This window comes from Arachis duranensis, chromosome 6 (assembly GCF_000817695.3).
Source record: "Arachis duranensis cultivar V14167 chromosome 6, aradu.V14167.gnm2.J7QH, whole genome shotgun sequence".
NCBI lineage: Eukaryota > Viridiplantae > Streptophyta > Magnoliopsida > Fabales > Fabaceae > Arachis > Arachis duranensis.
The window spans coordinates 9,353,814-9,375,037 of record NC_029777.3 but is presented as its reverse complement, the minus strand read 5'-3'; the positions used below and the strand labels follow the sequence as shown (position 1 = coordinate 9,375,037).

At 33.7% G+C, this 21,224-nt stretch overlaps 5 protein-coding genes and 1 non-coding gene across 10 annotated transcripts; 2 read left to right on the top strand and 4 right to left on the bottom strand.

Moving 5' to 3' along the window:
* The first annotated feature begins 962 nt into the window (after nucleotides 1–962).
* On the top strand, nucleotides 963–5,089 carry LOC107492714 (probable glutamate carboxypeptidase AMP1). Of its 2 annotated transcripts, XM_016113770.3 has the most exons (10): nucleotides 966–2,405; nucleotides 2,678–2,920; nucleotides 3,112–3,264; nucleotides 3,364–3,432; nucleotides 3,572–3,659; nucleotides 3,894–3,977; nucleotides 4,091–4,179; nucleotides 4,302–4,415; nucleotides 4,527–4,661; nucleotides 4,749–5,089. In XM_016113770.3, exons 1-10 carry the CDS (start codon nucleotides 1,470–1,472, stop codon nucleotides 4,935–4,937), a joined length of 2,100 nt encoding a protein of 699 aa, XP_015969256.1. In that variant the 5' UTR covers nucleotides 966–1,469; the 3' UTR covers nucleotides 4,938–5,089. The 2 variants fall into 2 exon arrangements, with proteins under 2 accessions (XP_052118520.1, XP_015969256.1); XM_052262560.1 differs by lacking the exon at nucleotides 4,749–5,089 and having other exon boundaries at nucleotides 963–2,405; nucleotides 4,552–4,661.
* Nucleotides 5,090–6,527: 1,438 nt separating this feature from the next.
* On the bottom strand, nucleotides 6,528–6,600 carry TRNAR-CCU (transfer RNA arginine (anticodon CCU)). The gene has a single exon. It is a non-coding gene; the product is annotated as a tRNA-Arg (tRNA).
* A 141-nt stretch (nucleotides 6,601–6,741) lies between these two features.
* On the top strand, nucleotides 6,742–9,212 carry LOC107492717 (uncharacterized). Of its 2 annotated transcripts, none has more exons than XM_021126476.2 (9): nucleotides 6,742–6,896; nucleotides 6,994–7,197; nucleotides 7,304–7,388; nucleotides 7,687–7,757; nucleotides 8,009–8,018; nucleotides 8,104–8,183; nucleotides 8,276–8,388; nucleotides 8,557–8,656; nucleotides 8,834–9,212. In XM_021126476.2, the coding sequence occupies exons 1-9, from the start codon at nucleotides 6,782–6,784 to the stop codon at nucleotides 8,926–8,928; spliced, it is 873 nt and encodes a 290-aa protein (XP_020982135.1). In that variant the 5' UTR covers nucleotides 6,742–6,781; the 3' UTR covers nucleotides 8,929–9,212. The 2 variants fall into 2 exon arrangements, with proteins under 2 accessions (XP_020982135.1, XP_015969260.1); XM_016113774.3 differs by having other exon boundaries at nucleotides 7,298–7,388.
* Nucleotides 9,213–9,237: 25 nt separating this feature from the next.
* LOC107492715 (MATH domain and coiled-coil domain-containing protein At3g58270) lies at nucleotides 9,238–13,175 on the bottom strand. Of its 2 annotated transcripts, XM_016113772.3 has the most exons (4): nucleotides 13,051–13,175; nucleotides 12,143–12,286; nucleotides 11,864–12,024; nucleotides 9,238–10,263 (listed from the first exon to the last, which is right to left on the bottom strand). In XM_016113772.3, exons 2-4 carry the CDS (start codon nucleotides 12,259–12,261, stop codon nucleotides 9,350–9,352), a joined length of 1,194 nt encoding a protein of 397 aa, XP_015969258.1. In that variant the 5' UTR covers nucleotides 12,262–12,286; nucleotides 13,051–13,175; the 3' UTR covers nucleotides 9,238–9,349. The 2 variants fall into 2 exon arrangements, with proteins under 2 accessions (XP_015969258.1, XP_052119310.1); XM_052263350.1 differs by lacking the exon at nucleotides 13,051–13,175 and having other exon boundaries at nucleotides 11,864–12,020; nucleotides 12,143–12,257.
* LOC107492716 (MATH domain and coiled-coil domain-containing protein At3g58410) lies at nucleotides 12,775–15,288 on the bottom strand. Its single transcript, XM_016113773.3, has 3 exons — nucleotides 15,061–15,288; nucleotides 14,819–14,973; nucleotides 12,775–13,871 (listed from the first exon to the last, which is right to left on the bottom strand). The coding sequence occupies exons 1-3, from the start codon at nucleotides 15,162–15,164 to the stop codon at nucleotides 13,051–13,053; spliced, it is 1,080 nt and encodes a 359-aa protein (XP_015969259.3). The 5' UTR covers nucleotides 15,165–15,288; the 3' UTR covers nucleotides 12,775–13,050.
* A 541-nt stretch (nucleotides 15,289–15,829) lies between these two features.
* On the bottom strand, nucleotides 15,830–20,724 carry LOC107492718 (rhomboid-like protein 15). Of its 2 annotated transcripts, XM_016113775.3 has the most exons (13): nucleotides 20,484–20,722; nucleotides 20,201–20,366; nucleotides 19,666–19,969; nucleotides 19,224–19,256; nucleotides 19,051–19,142; nucleotides 18,898–18,971; nucleotides 18,137–18,231; nucleotides 17,972–18,044; nucleotides 17,101–17,279; nucleotides 16,741–16,792; nucleotides 16,600–16,656; nucleotides 16,156–16,230; nucleotides 15,830–16,071 (listed from the first exon to the last, which is right to left on the bottom strand). In XM_016113775.3, the coding sequence occupies exons 1-13, from the start codon at nucleotides 20,523–20,525 to the stop codon at nucleotides 16,066–16,068; spliced, it is 1,248 nt and encodes a 415-aa protein (XP_015969261.1). In that variant the 5' UTR covers nucleotides 20,526–20,722; the 3' UTR covers nucleotides 15,830–16,065. The 2 variants fall into 2 exon arrangements, with proteins under 2 accessions (XP_015969261.1, XP_020982132.1); XM_021126473.2 differs by lacking the exon at nucleotides 15,830–16,071 and having other exon boundaries at nucleotides 16,144–16,230; nucleotides 20,484–20,724.
* Between the last annotated feature and the right edge of the window lie 500 nt (nucleotides 20,725–21,224).

Here is a 21,224-nt window from a genome sequence, read left to right as displayed (position 1 = left end):
AAAAAGAAAAATAAATGACTTGTATGAGAAAATGTTTATATGTAAAAAATTTCTCTAAAATTAAATATTTCAATACTTGAAATATAAATTAATAATTACTAAATAATATTTAAATTTTTAATGTCACTAATATTTAAAGCATGTACCATTAATATTTGTCTTAATCAAAGTGATAAATAATAATAAAAGAGTAATCAAATAAAGTCCAAACTAGATCCAAACTTTTATACGATTATGGTCTAACTTTGGGCAAGGTGAATTATATTTGAACCCACACTCTACAATTTTGCAATTTTGGGCAAGGTGGTTTGCATTTGGACTCAAACTTCTATGCATGGTGCCAATTTTTGGGGAAGTTGATTTGTAAAATTGTATTTGAACTAAGTATTTTGGTAATGAAAACAAAAACAAAATATATCGCACGTGGAAGGTTTGTGCTTAAACTTGGAGTTGGAGAATCAAAAAGGAAACAACTAGGGTGTGGCCAAAGTAAGCATATATTTAGAGTAAAAAACAACTACAATATACAAAAATATTACGTGCACATAAAAAATTCTTAACCAAATCAATCATTCTATATTTGTATATACATAAAAGCATAGTTTATTTCATTTATAATATATATTTTATATGATGGACTAATTAATATTCATCTAGCATGATTCATGTTAAATGGTGGCATGAGAGGTGATATGATTTTTGGAGGGAGAGAAATAATGGATGGTCAGTTGATTAATGCTCTCCCCACTCAGCCCAGGCGTGGACATCCACTCCTACTTTTGGCATGCTTCAGTGTCACTAACACTAACTCAGACATAGATTCTCATGCTTTTTCATACCAGAGAGCAGACCAGACATATAGTATAAGAAAATTAAATTAAATTATCTCATTTATTTATGGCTACCACGATTTGGGGTTATTTATTCTTAGCATCTATAAAAAAAGAGATATGTCCTTTCACAGAAACAAAGATTTTCATGTGAGTAGTGACAGAGGCTTCTTGTCCTAGATGAGTTTTTGGATTTTTCTGCCTACAATATTTTTCACAATGTGACTCAAATCTCCACCGTGCATGGACATAGCACATAGAATGAATTATAGAAAGAAGACACCCTTCACTGTCATCCACCTCTTCACATTCCCATCTTTATATAAATAATAATAAACTACCATTTTAACTATCAAAAATAAAATAATTTAATTTTGTTAAAAGTTAAATCTGTTATAACCATTTTTTTTAGACTCCTCTAAAGCCTATCATCATCATTCATTCATTTCCCCAAACCCTTTCACCATAAAGGCAAAAAAATGCACGACCATTATCCTCGAATCTATTATTAAATTAAAATAAAAACTAGTTATTAGTCTCTTTCTCTTTCTCTTTCTCTTTCTCCATAATAAAAATAAAAAGAAAAACAAAACAGAGCATCCTCTGTTTCTCTGTGTACTCTGTTTTTTCCACCAAAAAATGGTGCGGATTATTCCCTTGCCCACCAACGCTATCACCGGAAAGCCTTCACCTTTGGAAACTTTTGTGGCCATACTCGTTCTCTGCATTCTGGGTTTCTATACCCTGTATTACCCTTACCCTGTTTCAACTTCAACCGCCATTGATCTCTTTCTCTCATCTGCTTCCAACTCCACCATCTCCTCCTACCTTCGCAGCCTCACCCTCCACCCTCACCTCGCCGGAACAAAGCTCGCCGCCGATACCACACGCCTCGTCATAAACCACTTCAGGTCCCTTAACCTTCCAACGCACACAACAACCTACACCACACTCCTCTCTTACCCTCTTCACTCCTCTGTTTCATTGCATTTCCCAAACGGTTCAGTTCTCAACCTTCCACTCACCGAACCCGTTCATTTCAGCGACCAGACCGGACAACCAGTGGTGCAACCTTACCACGCTTACTCGCCGTCCGGTTCGGCTTATGCGAGGGCGGTTTTCGTGAACTACGGCAGGGAGAGGGACTACCGTGCGCTTCGGGCGCAGGGGGTGCACGTTAGCGGCTGCGTCGTTGTGGTTCGTAAAGGCGGCGGGTTAGGGAGGGGAGCGGTGGTTGAGAAAGCTGAAGAGAATGGCGCGGTGGCAGTGCTGGTTTACGGGGACGGTGACACGTGGCGTGATGGGTTCGAGAGAGGTCACGTGATGAGGGGTGTGGGGGACCCTTTGAGTCCTGGTTGGGCTGGTGTTGATGGCGGTGAAACCTTGGGTTTGGATGATAGCGAGGTTTCGAAGAGGTTCCCCAAAATTCCATCTTTACCCTTGTCTGCTGAGGTTGCTGAGACTGTTTTGGGCTCCTTGGGTGGTGCTCCGGTGCCCCTTGAATGGAGGGGTACCCTAGGATCTAAGGTCAGGCACGTTGGTCCTGGTCCCACCATGCTCAATTTCTCTTACCAGGTTGGTGTTCTGTTTTGTTTGTACCTTTGTTTCATAACTGTAATTGGAATTTGACTTTTTTTCACTTTTGAGTCTTCCTTCAGAAGTGTCATTTTTTGTGTATTGACTTTTTTTCATTCTCTACAAATCAGGAAATTTGACATGTTTTTCTTACCTTAATTTCTATGCATTGTCAAAATAGTTTTAGACATGTGTTGGATTTATGAAGTTCTCTTAGTAGGAGTTCTTTAAGGGGAAGCCTTATGATGAAGTTTGGTGTGTGTATTTTGCAGGGAGAGAAGAAAGTGGCAACTATTCAGAATGTGTTTGCTGTGATAAAGGGTTGTGAGGAACCTGATAGGTATGTGTTGCTTGGGAACCATAGAGATGCATGGACTTTTGGTGCTGTTGATCCCAGCAGTGGGACAGCTGCCCTGCTTGACATTGCCCGGAGATTTTCGATTCTGTTAGGTTCCGGTTGGACTCCGAGGAGATCTATCATTCTCTGCAGCTGGGATGCTGAGGAATTCGGAATGGTAGGTAGTAGTAATTCCTTATTCACTCATTTTAACTATGATTCCCTTTAAGCAAGCAACCTCTTGAGTTTGTGGATGTTTCCAGCTCGAAGAATGAACCGAAACATGGTCAAGTTCTTTGCTTTTAATGATTTTGCTTCCTGTAATAATATGATTTGGAATCATGAATGAGGTTAATGTGTTTTATGTAGATAGGATCCACTGAGTGGGTTGAACAAAACCTTATCAATCTGAGTCCCAAAGCTGTGGCATACCTTAATGTGGACTGTGCTGTTCAAGGGCCTGGCCTCTTTGTTGGCTCAACTCCTCAGCTAGACAATCTTATTGTGGAGGTCACAAAGAAGGTATCTTTAGATCACTGTAATTTATAAATGCATTTGCATACATAATAAACTTATATATCATAATACCTGAACATCACTTAGCATTTGCATTGATTTCAGGTCAAGGATCCTGATTCTGAGGGTGCATCAATATATGAGAACTGGGCTGTCACTGGTGAAGACTACAATGTAAAGCTTTTGTTACTACTGCCAAGTATTTGTTTGCATTTGCTAACTCAAATCATGAAAAATTTTATATATTGTATCATATTAATGTGGATTTTGCCAAGGTTTGTTTTAAAAAGTGTGGTTTTTCGGTGGATTGCAGATTCAAAGGCTCAGTGCAGTTGATTCTGATTTTGCTCCATTTGTGCAACATGCAGGGGTTCCATCTATTGATGTTTATTATGGAAGAGGTACTTCTTTTTAAACTTATGGAGCCATTTACTATGGTTATACCATCTGTTATTATATCTCTTTGGACATTGATAAACCAGAGGCTAATTTAAATCAACCAGGTTCCAAATATATAAGACCACTTCCTAGATTCTTTAATTTTTGTAATCAAAATTAATTGTTCTAACACAATATGCCTAAATATGTCATGTTCTATAAAATGTATTGTAATAATCCTGCACCACTTCCCCCAGATTTTCCTGTCTATCACACGGCTTACGACTCGTATAACTGGATGACAGAGTATGGAGATCCATTTTTTCAGCGACACGTTGCCGGTTAGATTTCTTATCTAATTCCTGGTGATTTTGAGTGATTTTCTTATTGGTAAAAATATTTTTAATTTCATTTGGTAATCTCAAGATGTATCTTCTGTTCTTTGTTTTATTAGTTACTGGAATTTGGGGACTCCTAGCCCTTCACCTGGCCGACGATTCCATTCTTCCCTTCAATTACGTTTCCTATGCGAATCAATTATTGGTATGCATTCATAATCACCTAGTAGTTTATTAAAATTCTTGATAGCTATTATCTCTTTAACAAATCAATTGTTTCTATTTAATATGGAAGAAAAGAAGACTAACACTGATGTTACTTTGCAGTCTTACAAGAACAAGTTGAGCAACTTGTTAGATCAGCAAGTTTCTCTACATCCATTAACCATGTCAATTCAAGAATTTGCTTCTGCAGCCAAGCAAGTTGATGATGAATCAAAGGTAAACCAAACAATGCTTGCAAATGATGTATCTTTTAGTGCTAGAATCCCTTTTTTTTCTTCTTATTCCATTTCAATTCCAATTTATACTCATCTTTGTTCTGAATTGCAGCAACTGAGATTGCAAGAAACTGCAGGTGATATAGTAGATATGAAGAAGCGAGCGTTGAACGACAGACTAATCCTTGCTGAAAAAGGCTTCCTTGATGCAGATGGTCTTCATGGAAGGCAGTGGTTCAAGCATCTTGTGAGTGTGCTTGTGTTAGTTGACTTAGTTAATCGCTTTCATGTTACTAAACTTGACTTAATCACAATCCATGAATGCATCTTTTAGGTGTTTGGGCCTCCAAGGGACCAAGAAAACAAGCTAGATTTCTTCCCTGGGATTGCTGATTCAATAACACAGGGATCATCAAAGGCAACAAGTGAAAGAGAAAGGGTAGCAGCAATTCAACATGAAATCTGGAGAGTTGCAAGAGCCATTCAAACAGCTGCTTCTGCACTCAAAGGAGAATTCACCTAACTCATGCAAATCCATTTCTATGTTGAGTTACTCGTAAATATTCCACTCCAATAGTTTTGACACTTATAAATGTACATTAGCTTTCAAAAAGGGAGATGTTAATGTATTATGTCTTATATACTCTTATGTATGTATATAAGCAGTTTTTGTTATGGTTGGACACTTATTAATTATTAGGTGCATGCTACGGTGTCTATATATATTTGCCTAACTTACTAACTTACTAAAATGAGATAAAATTTAATATTTAAATTAAAAAATATAAAAGTAAATTATTTTTTAATATTTAAAACTTACCATAAAAGGTAACTTCCGCAATTTCGGCACCAAAGTTACAGACACCAGAGAATTGGCCTAATTATTATTCATACATGCCAAGTGAAGTGACAACACAGCATGAGAAATTCTTAGGCGTTTCTAATAGCAAGTCGGTGCTTTTGCTCTTGTGAATTAATTAACTAGAGTGAGATCCGTCTGTTAGTCTATTATATTGTTTAAAAATTAATTAAAATATATATAAATAATATTAAATTTGATGTATTTTTATTTAAAATATTTTGTAATATAAAATTTTTTGATATTGAAGTTGTGTAAGGTTATATTTTATTTTTTGATTTTATTTTCACATTTATTTTAATAAATTATAGTTAAAAATTAGTAAATAAAATTGTTAATGTTTAATTTTTAGTTATTNTTTTGTTTTATATCTTATCGTCTAATATAATTATTTTTAAGTAGATAGATTATTCTTTATTTATTGGTGTAAATGTTTTTTATAAACAAATTATGTAAATTTTAATAAATCAATTATCTGTTTGTTTGGCAATACTTTTTAAAGAATAGTATTTTATTGTGTAACTTTGAGATGCTTTATAGTTCACAAATAATTAAAAAGAAATAGAGTAAGAAAAAATTGATTAAAAATGAAGTAACAGTGGATTAGTGATCAGAGTCATATGTATGATATGTAAATAGATGCATGAAATTTGAATATTTATAATTTAAAATTTATTATGATTGATATTATTATTATGATATTTTTAATGTATATGTTTATTATATTAGTTAGTGTTTTATATTTTTATTGACTAATAATATGTAATAAATTAATTAATAATGGGGAGTTATAGTTTTAATTGGTTGTGACGGTTGTAGTGCATAGTGCATACCCATCAAAAGAGAGAAATAGAAAAACTTATGCTAATAAAAAAGTCACTATTAAATATAAATAAATAATAAATTAAACATGATATTCAAGAACAACACAAGAATATTAAAAAATAAATTCAAAATCTTATAAAACAGCTTATTATTTTTATTTTCTAAAAATATTTTACTAAAAATTGATTAATTAATTTTTAAATTTATTAATTAGTTAATTTTTAAATTTTGTCAAATAATCAAAATTACTCGAATGACAACATTAAAAGAGAAAATAAAACTTAATATAAAAGAAGTTGTTATCCATTATTGTATAATAAGAATCGGTTAATTGTCTTTCACGTTAGCATTATAGGTCCACTAATAAGAGTAGTGTGTGCATAAACATAAAACAATGCGAAAAATATAAAAAGAAATAAGAAACAAAGTCGCGCCAGGTAGGGGTCGAACCTACGACTTTCTGCTTAGGAAACAGACGCTCTATCCACTGAGCTACAGGCGCTTCACGAATTGACACACTCAATTTTGTTTTACTAATTCCTTTTTAAAAATTTGAAATTCCCGCCGAACTCCTCTTCTTCGAGAAGGAGCTGCAAAGGGGTATTCATTATTCACAGTTGTTGCAGAGAGAGAGAGAGAGAGAGAGAGAGAGAGAGAGAGAGAGAGAAACGAAGAAGAAGACGATGTCGGAGGATGCAATATGGAAATTCTGCAATGCGCTGGCATCATTCTGCAACCATCTTCAGTCCAATTCGGATGCTCTCAAATTATCTATAGATCGCCGCCCCATTCCTCTCGGTAAATCTTTCTCACAAAATTCAAATTCAAATTCAAATCAATCTTCAACCATCTCAGCACTTGAAATTTGTAATTTCAATTGCACTGTTCATCGCAGATTCTGCATCTTCCACCTTCGTTCAATCCCTTAACCGCCGCGTATCCACCTCAGCCGCGGACCTCGAGCTCCTGGACTCGATGTCGTTCGGCACCGTCTCCTTCGAAGAGCTGTTAGGTCACTGCAACGAACTCTATAAGAAAAACCACTCCGATCTACTTGAACTCGAAGATCGTCTCAAGAGCAGCTACGGCTACGTTCCAGGTGCTTCTTACTTCCTCTTCTCGCTCCTCTTTCCATTTTTATTTGCATTTTTTTCTTCCTTTGTTTTGTTGGGTTGAGAATTTTCCATTTCGGGAATTAGCTCCAGATTTTGAGGATGAAGAGGATGATGAAGAAGAAGAAGGAGAGATTTTAGCTCCTGTGCCGGATTCTAGTTTCAACGAAGATGATTTGTATCCTTCTCCGATTTTTGGCTCCTGAATAATTTTTAACATAGAACTGAAAAAAATGAAAATAAAAAATTCTGAAGATGAAATAGTGAAATTATGTTGATCTGCCACCCTGAATGATACCAAAATCAATTCACATATGATTGTGTTTTACATTTTTCATCCATTTGATTTATTTCTGTACTTTGTTTTCAGAAATTCTGTATTGAAGCCATGAAAACTGAAAAGATTAGGTGACGATATGATATTTTCATCCCGTTTAATTTTATTGGTGTCTGTCCCTTAATCTAATTCTCTTCAGATTTGATGAATCTATGAGTTTGAAACAACTTGGACTCTCAGATGCTTGTCTGGCCACGTTAGCATCTGGAGGTTAGTGATACTGATATGCCACTTGCCTCCATTGGCATTCTTGTTGGTTGTGAGAATTTCATGCATATGTTTTGGTTCCAATATTCTTCATTTTCTGGTTAAAAGGGATGTCACTTGATCTGGTCTTGTGGTCATGTTGATGTTGATTTCATGAAAACAAAACTTTTGCTTTAATTATTTGTTTGTTACTAACTCTATTTGTACCACTACCTTATTTTCTTGCACCGGTGCTGCTGATTTATTTCCACAAGAACCTGAGAAGTAAGTTAAAAGTTGTGAATATTATTTCCACATTTCTGTAGATGATTGCTGCAAGTTTCTCATTTTCTGAGCAATGGTTGAACAGGGAACAAGAGTTTAAGCTGCAGCAGCAACCTGTTGTAGACAAAACAGTGACATCTGAGGGGAGGAATTTCTTATCTGACGGTAATAGTTTTCTTTCTTGCTTCAATACTTCAAATCCCACCATAAGCCACGAAGAGATTTTTTTTAATGTATTATTTTTAAACTAAATTTAGAGCCAAACAAGGAGAATTTAGAGTCAGCTGAACCTTCCAGCTCTCTTATAAAGATATCGGAAAGAGAATTTGAATGTCTTCCTGGCTACATGAAGGGTCTAGCGACATGGGAGGTGAGGTTCTTTGTGTCTAACTAGATGTTTCTTTACAATTTACATGGATTATTGTTCTTTAGTGTTCTTTAAACTCTAGTAATTTGTCTGTCTTCACAGTCGTGTGTGCATTTACTTGATCTATTTAACACTTTTTTTGGGGGTTCTTTGTTCAACTTGATCTCCTAGGATTTACTTGTAGCTGTTGATAAAATCAATTCAAGCCTCAGGAAGAAAACCAATGGAGGCAACTACTTCCGGCAAGATGAAATCCCTTCATTTGATTTAGGTAGTCAAACTGTTCCATCTCTGCCCTTATCTGTTTTTTCTTTTTCTTATTCAACCACCACAAAATAACACTGCGAGATTACCCATTAAAATGCATTAGCCTTTCCATAAAATCCATTATCATAAATTTATATGAACATTTCCACCAACATTGTATTTTATTTTTTTTGCTTTTCAGGTCCTAAAGCAAGATCATATTTGCTGGTTTTGGTGCGCATGAACCGGTTGGTTGTTGAAACAATTGATGGAATACTATCGTACAGAGTATTGTAGATGTGAAAACCAATGAAGAACTGTGTTTCATGAAGAGGACAGGAAGAAAGCACATAGCTAGTTATAAAAGTCTCAGTAATTTCAATGAACTGTCTTTGAGGTTTTAAATTCTGTGATCCATTCCCATTTGAAGCTTGAGTGTAAAATCTGCATATACCTTCTCTTTGTAACGATAAAGGTATTTGTAGCTATTTGTTATTGAACAATGTTAATAACAGAAGTCGATAGGATTAGAAAGCATTTATATGAGAAAGCTCATCACCTTTTAGTTTTTGTGCCTATTAATACACTAGTAAATTAATTGTGCTGTGTCATTTTTCCTGTTTTTAATACCAAATGCAATATTTATCTTATAAATATAATAGATTGATACATAAGCAGAACGAAATTATTGTGTATGGTGGGTGCAATATGGAAGTAATTAAGATATGACATAACCATAACCATAACCATATCCCAGTTCCTTATCCATGTCCTTTTCTTCAAATCCCATTTGTACCTCTGCCATTTCCAAGTCTCTCTTTGCCAACTCAAGATCGATTTCTGCCACAGCCATTTTGGCTCTGAGCATCTTCATCTCAATCTCCAAACCAATCACATTCTCCTTTAGGGTCTTCGCTCTTTCCAAGTAGCCTTTCATGTCCAATGCAGATTCAACATGCGGCTCCAACCAACTCAGCTCGAATCCGAACAACTGAAGCTCCTCCCAAAGACATTGGAGTTTGTTGAATGCATTCTCATCCATGTCCTTTGCCTTTGTTGTCTTGAGGAAATGTAGAACTTGACCTAATGCTATGAATGCCCATTGAATGAATTTCGGACTCTTTCTCATTTGGCTTTGGATCAGCGAAGGGTGCCATGAACATACCTCTTCCAACAAGGGAACATAAGCTTTTTCTTCTTCTCCTAAGCTTTTCACATCTAGAATCTCACTAAGAGTAGTGTTTAAGGGCACTACTAAAGGTTCATCATCACATATAATAGTAGGATATAATAGAGGTGGTGCTGTAGGCACATAGTGTACTACATCATCTGAATTAGGTTGTAATGTTGTTATTCCATTAACATCATCTTCTTGGGTTGTGGTTGAAGTTGAACGGCTCAGTGTCTCATTTGAAGTTTGATTATTAGAGTGATGAGTAGATGATGAGACATTATTGTTATTATTAATGTTAAAAATGTTGGTGTCAAATGCAACATCGGAGACAGAGATTCGGACTTCAATGATGCAAACATTGTTGAGGAGATATCCTTGTTTAGGATCATAGAAGTCATTCAGAGCCACAAAGCTTGAACCCCAGCTACGGTATCCAGCATTGAACTTCTGTTGTGTCTCTGAACAATATTTTATATATTATTGCAAACATTAGAAATTAAATACATTTTAAAATGAAGTTAATTTTGATGCACCGTGAAAAGAATTACTTTTTACGTTAACTACGTGAATGATCATCTAAAAGAATTATATGATTGTTATAAAAAGTTTTACGTTATCAGAATATTAAAATTAATCTTTTCTAATATTTTATATAAAGATGATAATTAAAAATTATAAGATGATTTGATATATTTAATTAAATTATTTAATATAATATGTATTTTATTTTACATAATATTTTTATAATAAGATATTTTCACGTAAAAAGTCAACTCATAATTATGTTACATACACCGCAATTTTCTTTTAGAAATGAATTAGGGGCATGCGTGCAAATTCTATTTGCTTATTAACTAGCTGAAAAACACTCATAACAAATTAAAGGGACAGATCTATGGTGTCGCACTATTTTTTTCGAACTTGTTTCTCTTTTACATACCTTAATATGTAGAGGGAAGAAATTAAGATAAGAGGAGTAAGTTTCATAAGAGAAGTAAAATATTTCTTTTTTTATTTTATATAAAAAGTTGTTAATTAATACATGAACTGCTTATTTACTTATTAATATATGATTAGTATTCTCCTTTCTATTCCTTTTTGTCATTTTTTTAAAATATGCTAAATAATTTATTCTAATTGTATTATTATATTCAAAGTCAATTAGATAATATCATTTTAGATAAAAAAAATTAATAGTGAATAATATCCTGAAATGTTACTATTTTATTGGGTGAGTATATCTACATGGTATTTTATAAGATGATTATTAGATGATTTAATATATGAATTTAATTTTGATATACCATCAATGTAAAGTAATTTTATACGTACATCAAATTACGTTTGTCACATTAATAAAAATAATTATTTTTTATATTGATCACATGAATGGTCATCCAAAAAAACAAAGTCTGATTATACCACAGTGTCAGTATGACAGTGTATCAAAATTAAACTATGATTCATTGAATTTTTTGATATTTATGCGTCTATATTGAAAATGGATCTTCTCCAGTTTTTTAACAATTGACAAAATAGAGTATGATCTCTCACCTTTAATTCTATAAGTGGGACCAAAAATAAATAATTAGATTAAACACTAAACACCATCTAATTTTTTTTTTTATTAGAAAAAATCCACTCCTATCTACATTTTAGCTATCATTTTTGCACCAAGACATTTTTATGTGAGTACTCTTTGTTCTGCAAACAGTCAATATTCTCTTAAATTAACATCATTTAAATGACATAAATTATGAACGGTGATACAGAAGACACAATAATATAATTACTTTTTTTACTTTGAAACACCCAAAATAAAGTTATTTGTGAACACTCAACTTAATATCAAATGGTAAAACTTAGTCATGAAAAAAAAGTAAAACTTAAGTTGTGATAATTAATAAATATTAAATAAAATAAATTTTGGATATTTTTTTGTCTCTGCATTACCATAAATCATAATATGAATTCTGATTCAAGGTTAATAATCATAACAACAGTGACATATAAAGAAAGAAAATTAAAAGTAACCATTCATTAATGTAACATGCATACCTCTTACAACTGACTTTTGGGGATCCATATGATTAATTAGAGCTAAACTGAAATATGCATATTTGCTCCATCCAAATGATGGTACAGAACCTCCAACCTTCAAATACAATGATAAATACTCCATACCTTTTGCTTTTTCTATTCGATGCACATGTATCTGCCTAAGATTAACAAAAAATATCAATATTTCTCTAAATTGAGTTACCTATATAATATCTCCAATTAAATAAAAACTATATATATATGAACCATATGTCACAATTAACAAGTATCTATTACCATTTACAACCACCAACTTGGAAGGACTTGGATCGTAGCTTCTTGGTGTTCTTCTTTGAGAAATTTTCAATTACCCATGTGAACTTCTCAATCTCCTTTCCTTGCTGATAATTCTCCATAATCCCAATAGCTATGAAGCCAAATCTGCACCCTCAACAAATCAATAAAAGTCAACTAAATTGGGCCTATGAAATAATTGATGAACCTCAAACGAATTTAAAGCTTTCATAATCCGAAGCATTACTTCAATGAAATTTCTGAGAAAAGTGCTTCCAATATTATGGAAGTTGCCTATATATACTAACAGAACAAGGTACCAGAATTTCTAGCATTAGTTTAATTGTTTTGACTTCAGAGAAAATATATCTTAATCAACTAGAATTATATGTGCATAAATTAAAATGAAAAGTAGGTGCTGAGTTAATTGTTTTGCACCACAAAAGTCATACTAGTACTATATATGTCATTTAAATATATTTGAATTTGAATGCTACTACCTCAGTAGAACCTTAATTATAAAAAGTCTACTTATCGATTGGACACGGATATGAGATGAGTAATTCTATTTATGCACAAAATATAACTTAGGAAGGATAACATTTATTTGATGAACAAAGCTAAACAAAGATAAAGAGATACAAATTTGTTCAAATTCACATTTTAGAATAATAACATGAGAAAAAATCACATCTAACTCAAATCTTGAGGCAATAAATTAATAGGTTTCTCATCTTATAAACTCCTCATTCTTCTTTACTTTCTTCAATGTGAGACTAATTTTATACACTACTTCTTGCACTTGCAACATTAACATAGAAGGCAGCTAAATTTTCTATCTCCCACCATGATTTGGGACTAAAAGTGGATGAATAAGGAATGAAGAGGGTCCAAATAACACTATTGTTTACCTAAAACATGGAATAGCCTAACACATCATTCATATCTATCTCTTTGTAACCTTTTCTTGCCTCAGCCAAAGCTTTCCTTGCTTCCACAAACTCAGCTTCTGCAGCAGCAAGTTCTCCCCTCAGATTCTTCATCTTGATCTCAATGGCAACCAAATTGTCACTTAAATCATCCATACCCGCTGCTCTTTCCAAATGAGACTTCATTCCCAGTGCAGATTGAACATAAGGCTCCAACCAAGTTAAGTTGAATCCTGAGGACCTAACAAGCTCCTCCCATAAATCTTTCAGATAATTACAACCATCTTCATCCATGTCCTTCACCTTGCTTGTCTTGAGGAAATGCAGAACTTGGCCTAAAGATGTGAATGCCCATATTTTGAATCGTTCGCTTCGGTTCCTCTGGCTCTGTATTAGATCAGGATGCCACATGCAGGCATCTTCCACCAATGGAACAAAAGATGCTTCTTCTTTACCAAAACTGTCCAAATTTATGATGTCCTTTAGTGTTAAGTCTGAAAATTCATCTTCATCTTCAGTTCGACTAGACCTGCAGGTCGCGGAAGTAAGTGTCTCGCTCCCATCTGTTGATTCTGTTTCTTGATCATCAAGCAAGATAGAGATAGAGTCACTTGCTGGACTAATGCTACTGCTGGTTTTTCTTAATTTGATAGCATGAGGCGGAACATCAGAAACACAAACATGAGCTTCAATGATACATGTGTTATTGACTAGATACCCTTGGTTAGGATCATAGAAGTCACTGAGGGTAAGGAATGTTGAGCCCCAACTGCGATATCCTCCATTGAACTTCTGCTGAGTCTCTGGGGAAATTTTACAAACATCTGGTGTTAAAATTCCATGATCCAATAAAAATAACATCATGAGTGATAGATACATTTTCTGTTGTTGAGTGTAGACAAACGAATGAGTCTCACATGTAAGATGACAAATGGCGAATCCCAATTTGAAAATTTGTTCAACAAAGTTTGGAAATCTAAATGTGAGATATATTTTCAAAAGAGCACTCTACTGTACAGATTGGAGTGGTATAGAGAGAGAGTATAATTCTTTTTATAGTTATTTTTTATTATTTTATTATTATTCAAAATGTAGGTCCTACCTTTATTAATCTTTCTTCCATTCTATTAAAGGAAAAATCTGTAAACTTACATTTTTACCATATAATTCACCTTATATATGTGAAAAGCTATGTTTAAAAGGCTACAAGTTGTTACTTGTTCAAAAGTTGCAACTTATTAAAAGATTGTAACTCATTGAATTTATAAGTTGTTGCATGTTGCATATACTTAGTGCCCATAAATTCTGCTTATTTCATTATTTGTGGTAACTCTATCTCAATTCTCAACACTTTCTTTGTGCGTAGAAGAAAGAATATAAAATATCATTATTTAAACTATCATTTAGTGTAAGGCTTAATTGAGTGCAGAAATAAGTCAAGTGTTCTTTATTGTATCTTGTAAGAAATTCGCCAGAAACCTATTTTGCACACCATATTAAATTGGTGGGGATGAATTAATCCTAAGAGAGTGCGAAATACGCGCCTTGAAAAGTTGCATTATTATATTCTCTAATCTTTCTTGTTACCGTTTTAGTTCTATTGTTCTATCTCCCAAATCTCAAGTATTCCAACTAAAGGATTCACACTAAATAGCCAAAGTTGTTCCACTCTTAAGTATGTATATAGTGACAACCACATAACATGGATTAAAAAGTTGGAGAAGAAAATAAAACAAAGGGATGTGTGTACCCTTTACAATTGACTTGTTGGCATCAACCTGATTTGTAAGAATCAACTTGAAATATGTGTTTCTGCTCCAACCATAAGCCGGTAGAGAATCCGCAACCATCAAATACAACGAGAAATGGTTAACGTCCCTCCTTAATGGATACAAACGGATCCTCCTGTTAAGATAATTAAGAAGCACACCATAATTAACGAAATTAAAAGAGTTGTAGTAATTAACATTAAACAAGTGTATGTACTACTACCATTTATGATGTCCTATACGGAAAGCCTTGGATTGTAGATTCTTGATGTTCTGTTTAGAGAAGTTTTGGATTTTCCACGTGAATGTCTCAAAACTAATACTCATATTGTGAGTAAGTAAAGGATATGAAAACTGTAAAGGCAGATATGAAAAGAAAGTGGAATGAGAAGAAGGTGAATGGAGAATGGGAATGTAAGTCAAGTCAACCGTGTTGTAAGTTGTAACACCATCGTGTAATGTAAGGAATGACGTTTTTGTAGTAAAATTACATTGAAACTTGAGATTCATGAATGTCCACAATTAAATGGGACCATTGCTACATCACAAATAGGGTCCAGAAAATGAGATTTTTTTTTTTTTGAATAATAAAAAGAAAAAGGAAATTTCAATGAAGGAACTTGCAGGCTGCAGCATGCTTTAGAAATTACATCTCATTTTTATATTTGGAAATTAATTTTGTCAAGATATTACTTTTGTAGTTTCCCATATAGAACTTTAAGCATTATATTATGAGACCAACATCTTTTAAGAGCTCTCTATGGTTTGTAATTTATTTATTTATTTTACAGTTAAGAGCTCTCTGTTGAGATGGCCAAACTCAAATCCGATTGTAGGCTCAATGAATATTAATTAACTAATATAATAAAACTTAAAATGTTCAACAATGGTAAATAACTTATTTACTAATAGGTTAGTTTCTGCTTCTATTAATTTAATTTAGATAAGTAAAACTATTCACTGAAATGGAAATCATAATTGTACAAAAAGACTGGCTCATAATTTGGCTATAAACAATCTTCTCTTGAAGGAAAACATCATATCCAACATTTGTATACTGTCTACATATGTTCAACTCCGCTGATTGGTGTTAGCATGATTTTCAGTGGTGTTAGTGGTCGTAGAGTCCATGATTACACAGAGTGTTTGAAATGAAAAGAGATAAGTAAGATAATCAATTAACAGTGTTAGCCAAATCTCAGAATCCAACATAAACAGCCTTGCAATTTTAACCCTGAAATTTGAAAATGAAGGAGTCCATAAAATAATCAAGAAGTTCAATAAAACAGGAAATTAAATTAGTGAATTAGATTAGGACCTGCTGGCTCATTAGTATTTCCACTGCCACATTAAGATCACCTTCAGCAGCTGCCAGTGCTACCTCCACCTGTGTCTGAAAGCAGCCAAACACAAATGCATGAATAAAAAGAACTTATTTGTAGGGTTTAATCTACATTTGGTGCACATAATCCGAATCACACCTCACCAAATTTGAGAATATATTATTTAATTACATATATCACCTGACAACACTCAACAGCACCACATATTGTTCAACCATATTCTTTCTTTAGGTCAAAAAGTAGATTGAACTTATTTTTGAGACCAGCAATAAATATGAGAGGCAGACCAAGGTTGAACAACAGAATAACTTTAAACAATTGATCTCATAACCCTATTCTCAGACGTGTGAATATAATTATGCCACAGAGTTTCAGGTTATTTTCTTGATCTTGGAAAAGAATTAGAAATAGTTTTTTACCCTGTCAAAGCCCATTGATACCAGTTTCTTAATCTCCTCTTCTGAAGCAGTTGCACCCTGCAGATGAACCACATAATGAATATCAAATACCCAAATGAAGCACAAGAAAATAGGATTAGTAACAATGGAATGTAAAGGGACCTGATGCTGTGGAACATTAGCAGCCACTGTTGCTACATTACCAGCTGAATTCCTGAATTGAATCGGAAAAATAAAGTGAACATCCAAACAGGTCAACACTCAACAACACAAGCTTCCCAATATAGAATAGTAATCACTAATCGTCCCAAGCGAGAAATATTGTAATTTGATTTTGGCATAGTGGCCATTACATTCATAATTGTTCATGTTGAGAGTAAAGGGCACTATTAAAATTATCAAACACTTAACACCATCAGCATCTTAGTATTGACACAAAATGATTGCACTCAGCATATTGAAATTTTGCCTATAAAGCAACCACCATAAGTTATCAAGTATGCTCAACACTATCTTTCATACCTTCCTCCTGATAACTGTTGAGCAGTGCTGTGAGCAGATGAGTCTAAAGGTTGATCAGGGCTGCTATTATCCAAGAGTCTAGCTTGAAGACTTGAATCTGAATTTAGAGCAGAAGCTGCTTGACCTTGACCAGAACCAAGGGTCCTTCCCCTCCCAGGGAACCTACTGTCCTCAGTTGGCTTCAAGGTATCAACCGAATACAATTAAATTTTATTGAGAATAACATGGCCATGAATGCATAGAGAAACTAGCAATGGACAACAACTTGTACTGAGGGTAGAGAAAGTGGTCAGGTATACTACAGTTTAAGCTTTCAACATCACAATCCAATTTGACATAGCCCCAACAAAATAACTTCTTTCTTATGAGAGAAGAAACCCAATTTAGTTATTCCTAATTAGAATTGTTCATTCAAGCAAGTATGTAATATTTCACATATTCCCAATAATGAAGTAAACTTCTGAAGATAAGGAAAGTACATAATCATCTTATATATATATATATAAAATCAGAAGTCAACTATAAGATAGAAATAGTATTTGAAAACGAAAGAATCCATCTGAGTGTTGCCAGCTGCTTTAAATCCTGGGGAAATTCTCTTCTCAAGAACTAGTTACACAACAAAAGAAAAGGAAAATTTAAGTAACTGAAAGAGTTGCGGGAAATAAATAAAGTCAGACTAGTTTTGACACAGACTGTTAAGGCTATAATAAACATGTATTATACGAAACAATGATTATTCACTACATTGTTTTTACATAATGCACACATGAACTCTGCACAACTTCATACTTATATTCAGATAGCAACCAAGCTCATGCCAACAAGCAAGTAATCCTCTGGCACACCTAAGACAACAAAACTTGCATACCTGTGCGGCAGACACTTCTCTTTGCGGCATCAATGATGATAGGTTTCTCCAAACATTTCCAGAAAGTATTCCACTGCCAAGAAAGCATAGATTTAAATTAAGGCTTAGTATACACCAGTGCCACTGGCATGGTGCAATGTGAAAACTGGAAACCATAGTACTTACCCAGAAGTTGAATTTCGGCTTGTATGTGTAGGTATATAACCCGAAGTATTTCCACCAGTGCAAACAATAAATTTAGGACGTCTCACACACGATGACTGAAAGTCAATAGGACATAGACACAAATAAAGGTTAACATATATCGCATGTACGCATATATTTTCATGAGGTGAATGTCTATTTGATGCTTTTTCTATTTTTCTGTTAATTTAAAAACAAAAAATATAGAAGAAACCAAGATTTAATGCAGATGTTTTATAGTACAATTCAATCATAACTTTTTCAGTGAATCAATCCATGTCATCAATTCAATCAAGTAGTTAATTGAGGCAATATAAGGTTCAGAATTACATTAGTAATTACTCGAGTACTTTTTGTTGCTACAATAGAGTCAATCAATATTTGCTGAAATATTGTGTTTATATGAATTAATTTAGCATATCAAAGATCTTCAACATCAGTTCACCAATCAAGCAAAGCAGTGCCAGACAAATTCGTCAAACACATTCATGTTCGATAATAGAAGGAAATATAGGAAGCAAGTCACATATCAAGAGAATAAAAATAAGTTTGCTAAGTCCAATCATTTAACAGAATAAGGCAAGCTAATACATACATGCACACCTGGTATAACAAAACTATTACCAACTCCTCTTGAACATAAAAGTTACAACTTGTTGTAACATGGACAGATAGCAGAAACACATAGACAGCAAATTGGCAATAAATGGAAACAAAAAGCTCAGACATATAAAGATACGTACAAGCAAGGATGAAGCTTCAATGGAAGAATAAAAAGATGTCCCAGGTATTAGGATATTGAACAAGCCATATGTATCTGAAAATTCAAACACAGCAATATAAAAACCTGAGGTGAACCACTCATTATGCTAAAAAAAGAAATAGTGAAATCTGACATGCAAACCCAGATATAATGCCACAAAGGTGTCCAAGAAGTGAGACATTCTCCATGAGAAGCTGGAACACCACTAGCAAAAGGAATGGATACCTAAAGCAGAAATGCCCAATTTTTCATAAAAGTGAATCAACAAGATGAAGCAATCATCCCAAAAATAAAAACCATACTCACCATTTTGCCGGGACGTTAAACAAGCCAAAAACACTGCAGAATTCAAATAGAATGTTAATAAATTCACTAGCAAACGCTAATAAGTTCAGATGTTAAGATATCAGATATATGATATATCAAGTTTATACTGTCTTTATGGTGAAAAACAAGTGAGGAAAAACATTTCCATCTAAATTGGTTGTGACTATTTATAAAACAATATAGATTTCATAGTTACACTTGGTATCTAAATCTCTCACTTTGGAGATAACATTCTAAAACTACTCATTAGCATCATTTCTACTCCATGATAATATTCCTATCTGATTTTAAGTAGCATGAATATATCCCTATATGTGGTTTCAACCAAATTATTTTACAGGAAAAGGTGATTACTAACATATTAAACTGACTTTTTCAATAGTGGTAAATGCCCTGTACCAGCAATATTTATATAACCAACCTCCGAGATTGAGCTCCACTCAGGCTTGTCTCAATAACAATCATGGAAAACAGAACTCCCGAGAAGCCTATAGCACACTCATTCATGAAGTATTCTGACGATTGAATAGGATTGTGTGCCACCAGCAGTGCTACGAGAATGTGGAATATAGCATTGCTCGTGGCCAACAAAATCGTGACATATAGCAGGCGAACTGAACCCATGACCCTCTCCATCTCAGATCCCATGGGAACTAAGGCCATCATGTTGAAGAGAACATGAAGCAGCGAACCATGAAAAAGAATGGAGGTATAAATCCTGTAAACTGCATGCAAAACAGAAACAAAGCAAAGCCATCCGAAAATCATAACATGAAAGCAACCACAAATGAGAAACAATATTACAGCAACAGAATTAAAGCCAAGCCTATACTACCTTCTAGAATTGAATTTAACATGTTCAAGCTGAGAATTCAAAAAGCCACTAAATCAATTAACTGACTCTAAGCTTTATCCAATCAATAAAATACAAAACGATTCGAAGCAAAATGATTTACCTTGAAAACGTGATACAACAGCAGACGGCAAAAAGCATACCTCAGCAAATGAATCATATCCAACCAATAAACAAACCAAGTAAATAATTCCACAAAGAACCACAATAGCAGAAGTGAGGAACGGAATGCTTTCCCAATATTGATTCAACCTAGTAGAAACCCCAGCCTGCGTCCACCAAGTATATCAATTTTACAAATTCTACCACATTGGGTAATAATTTTTGAAATCAAAACCTAATTCATTTGAAATTGAGAGGAAGATATGGAAGAGAGAAGAGGAAACCTCAGAAACGATATTGGGACGCATGTTTCTGGGTCGTGGCATGCACCAAAGTAAACAAGTTAGAGTTGTTTGTAGAGTTCAGTTGCTGATTTCGTGATTCAGCTTCTCAAATCTGTGAAATTCAATTCCTTGCTTCGTGGTTGCGTACGGAGGATCTGATCCAACTGCAAACAATTCCAGAAGCCTCGTACGCTTACCAACTTTCTAATATGTTTCAAATGGGGCAAATTAAATTAAATTAATTAATCGTAGTTTACCTCGTCTTAAGAAAATAAACCTTGTTAAACTCGTCGAAACTTTTTATTCAAGTCAAGGAATTTTAATTTTTACAATTTTAAGTTTTTAACAATAGTTTTGCTAAGCATTGCTCATAAGACAATATTTAAGAAACAGGTTTCTATTACTTTGTTCCTTTACTTTATTGAATACATAGGTACTTAAAAGAGTATTTGAAACAGAAGAATTCTGAGGTTTGCCAACTGCTAAATCTTGGGGAAAATTTTCTTCTCAAAGTTAGTTACATTGCAAAAGAGAGGGAAAATTAAGCGACCAAACTAAACGAGTTGAAAGAGGTAAATAAAAGCAAGACTAATTATGAAAAGAAAAAAGCATTTATTACACTTAGACTTTAATCTATAGCATCAACCACTGGAATAAGGTGAATTATATGGTAAAATGTAAATTTACAGCCCCCTGGAATAATGCTTTATTTATGATTCAAATTACTGTCAAACTATTTTG

What these genes read in the sequence shown, in the direction of transcription:
- LOC107492714 (XM_016113770.3), top strand. Translation starts at nt 1,470, where the DNA reads ATGGTGCGGATTATTCCCTTGCCCACCAACGCTATCACCGGAAAGCCT. An exon ending in TGCTCAATTTCTCTTACCAG is followed by an intron (nt 2,406 to 2,677) that starts GTTGGTGTTCTG and finishes TGTATTTTGCAG; the next exon opens with GGAGAGAAGAAAGTGGCAAC. An exon ending in GGCAGTGGTTCAAGCATCTT is followed by an intron (nt 4,662 to 4,748) that starts GTGAGTGTGCTT and finishes TGCATCTTTTAG; the next exon opens with GTGTTTGGGCCTCCAAGGGA.
- LOC107492717 (XM_016113774.3), top strand. Translation starts at nt 6,782, where the DNA reads ATGTCGGAGGATGCAATATGGAAATTCTGCAATGCGCTGGCATCATTC. An exon ending in GAGGAATTTCTTATCTGACG is followed by an intron (nt 8,184 to 8,275) that starts GTAATAGTTTTC and finishes AACTAAATTTAG; the next exon opens with AGCCAAACAAGGAGAATTTA. An exon ending in AATCCCTTCATTTGATTTAG is followed by an intron (nt 8,657 to 8,833) that starts GTAGTCAAACTG and finishes TTTGCTTTTCAG; the next exon opens with GTCCTAAAGCAAGATCATAT.
- LOC107492715 (XM_016113772.3), bottom strand. Translation starts at nt 12,261, where the DNA reads ATGGAGAATTATCAGCAAGGAAAGGAGATTGAGAAGTTCACATGGGTA. An exon ending in CAAGTTGGTGGTTGTAAATG is followed by an intron (nt 12,025 to 12,142) that starts GTAATAGATACT and finishes TGTTAATCTTAG; the next exon opens with GCAGATACATGTGCATCGAA. An exon ending in CCAAAAGTCAGTTGTAAGAG is followed by an intron (nt 10,264 to 11,863) that starts GTATGCATGTTA and finishes AATATTGTTCAG; the next exon opens with AGACACAACAGAAGTTCAAT.
- LOC107492716 (XM_016113773.3), bottom strand. Translation starts at nt 15,164, where the DNA reads ATGAGTATTAGTTTTGAGACATTCACGTGGAAAATCCAAAACTTCTCT. An exon ending in CGTATAGGACATCATAAATG is followed by an intron (nt 14,974 to 15,060) that starts GTAGTAGTACAT and finishes TTATCTTAACAG; the next exon opens with GAGGATCCGTTTGTATCCAT. An exon ending in CAACAAGTCAATTGTAAAGG is followed by an intron (nt 13,872 to 14,818) that starts GTACACACATCC and finishes AAATTTCCCCAG; the next exon opens with AGACTCAGCAGAAGTTCAAT.
- LOC107492718 (XM_021126473.2), bottom strand. Translation starts at nt 20,525, where the DNA reads ATGCCACGACCCAGAAACATGCGTCCCAATATCGTTTCTGAG. An exon ending in GAGAAGTGTCTGCCGCACAG is followed by an intron (nt 17,280 to 17,971) that starts GTATGCAAGTTT and finishes GATACCTTGAAG; the next exon opens with CCAACTGAGGACAGTAGGTT. An exon ending in TATCAATGGGCTTTGACAGG is followed by an intron (nt 16,231 to 16,599) that starts GTAAAAAACTAT and finishes GGCTGCTTTCAG; the next exon opens with ACACAGGTGGAGGTAGCACT.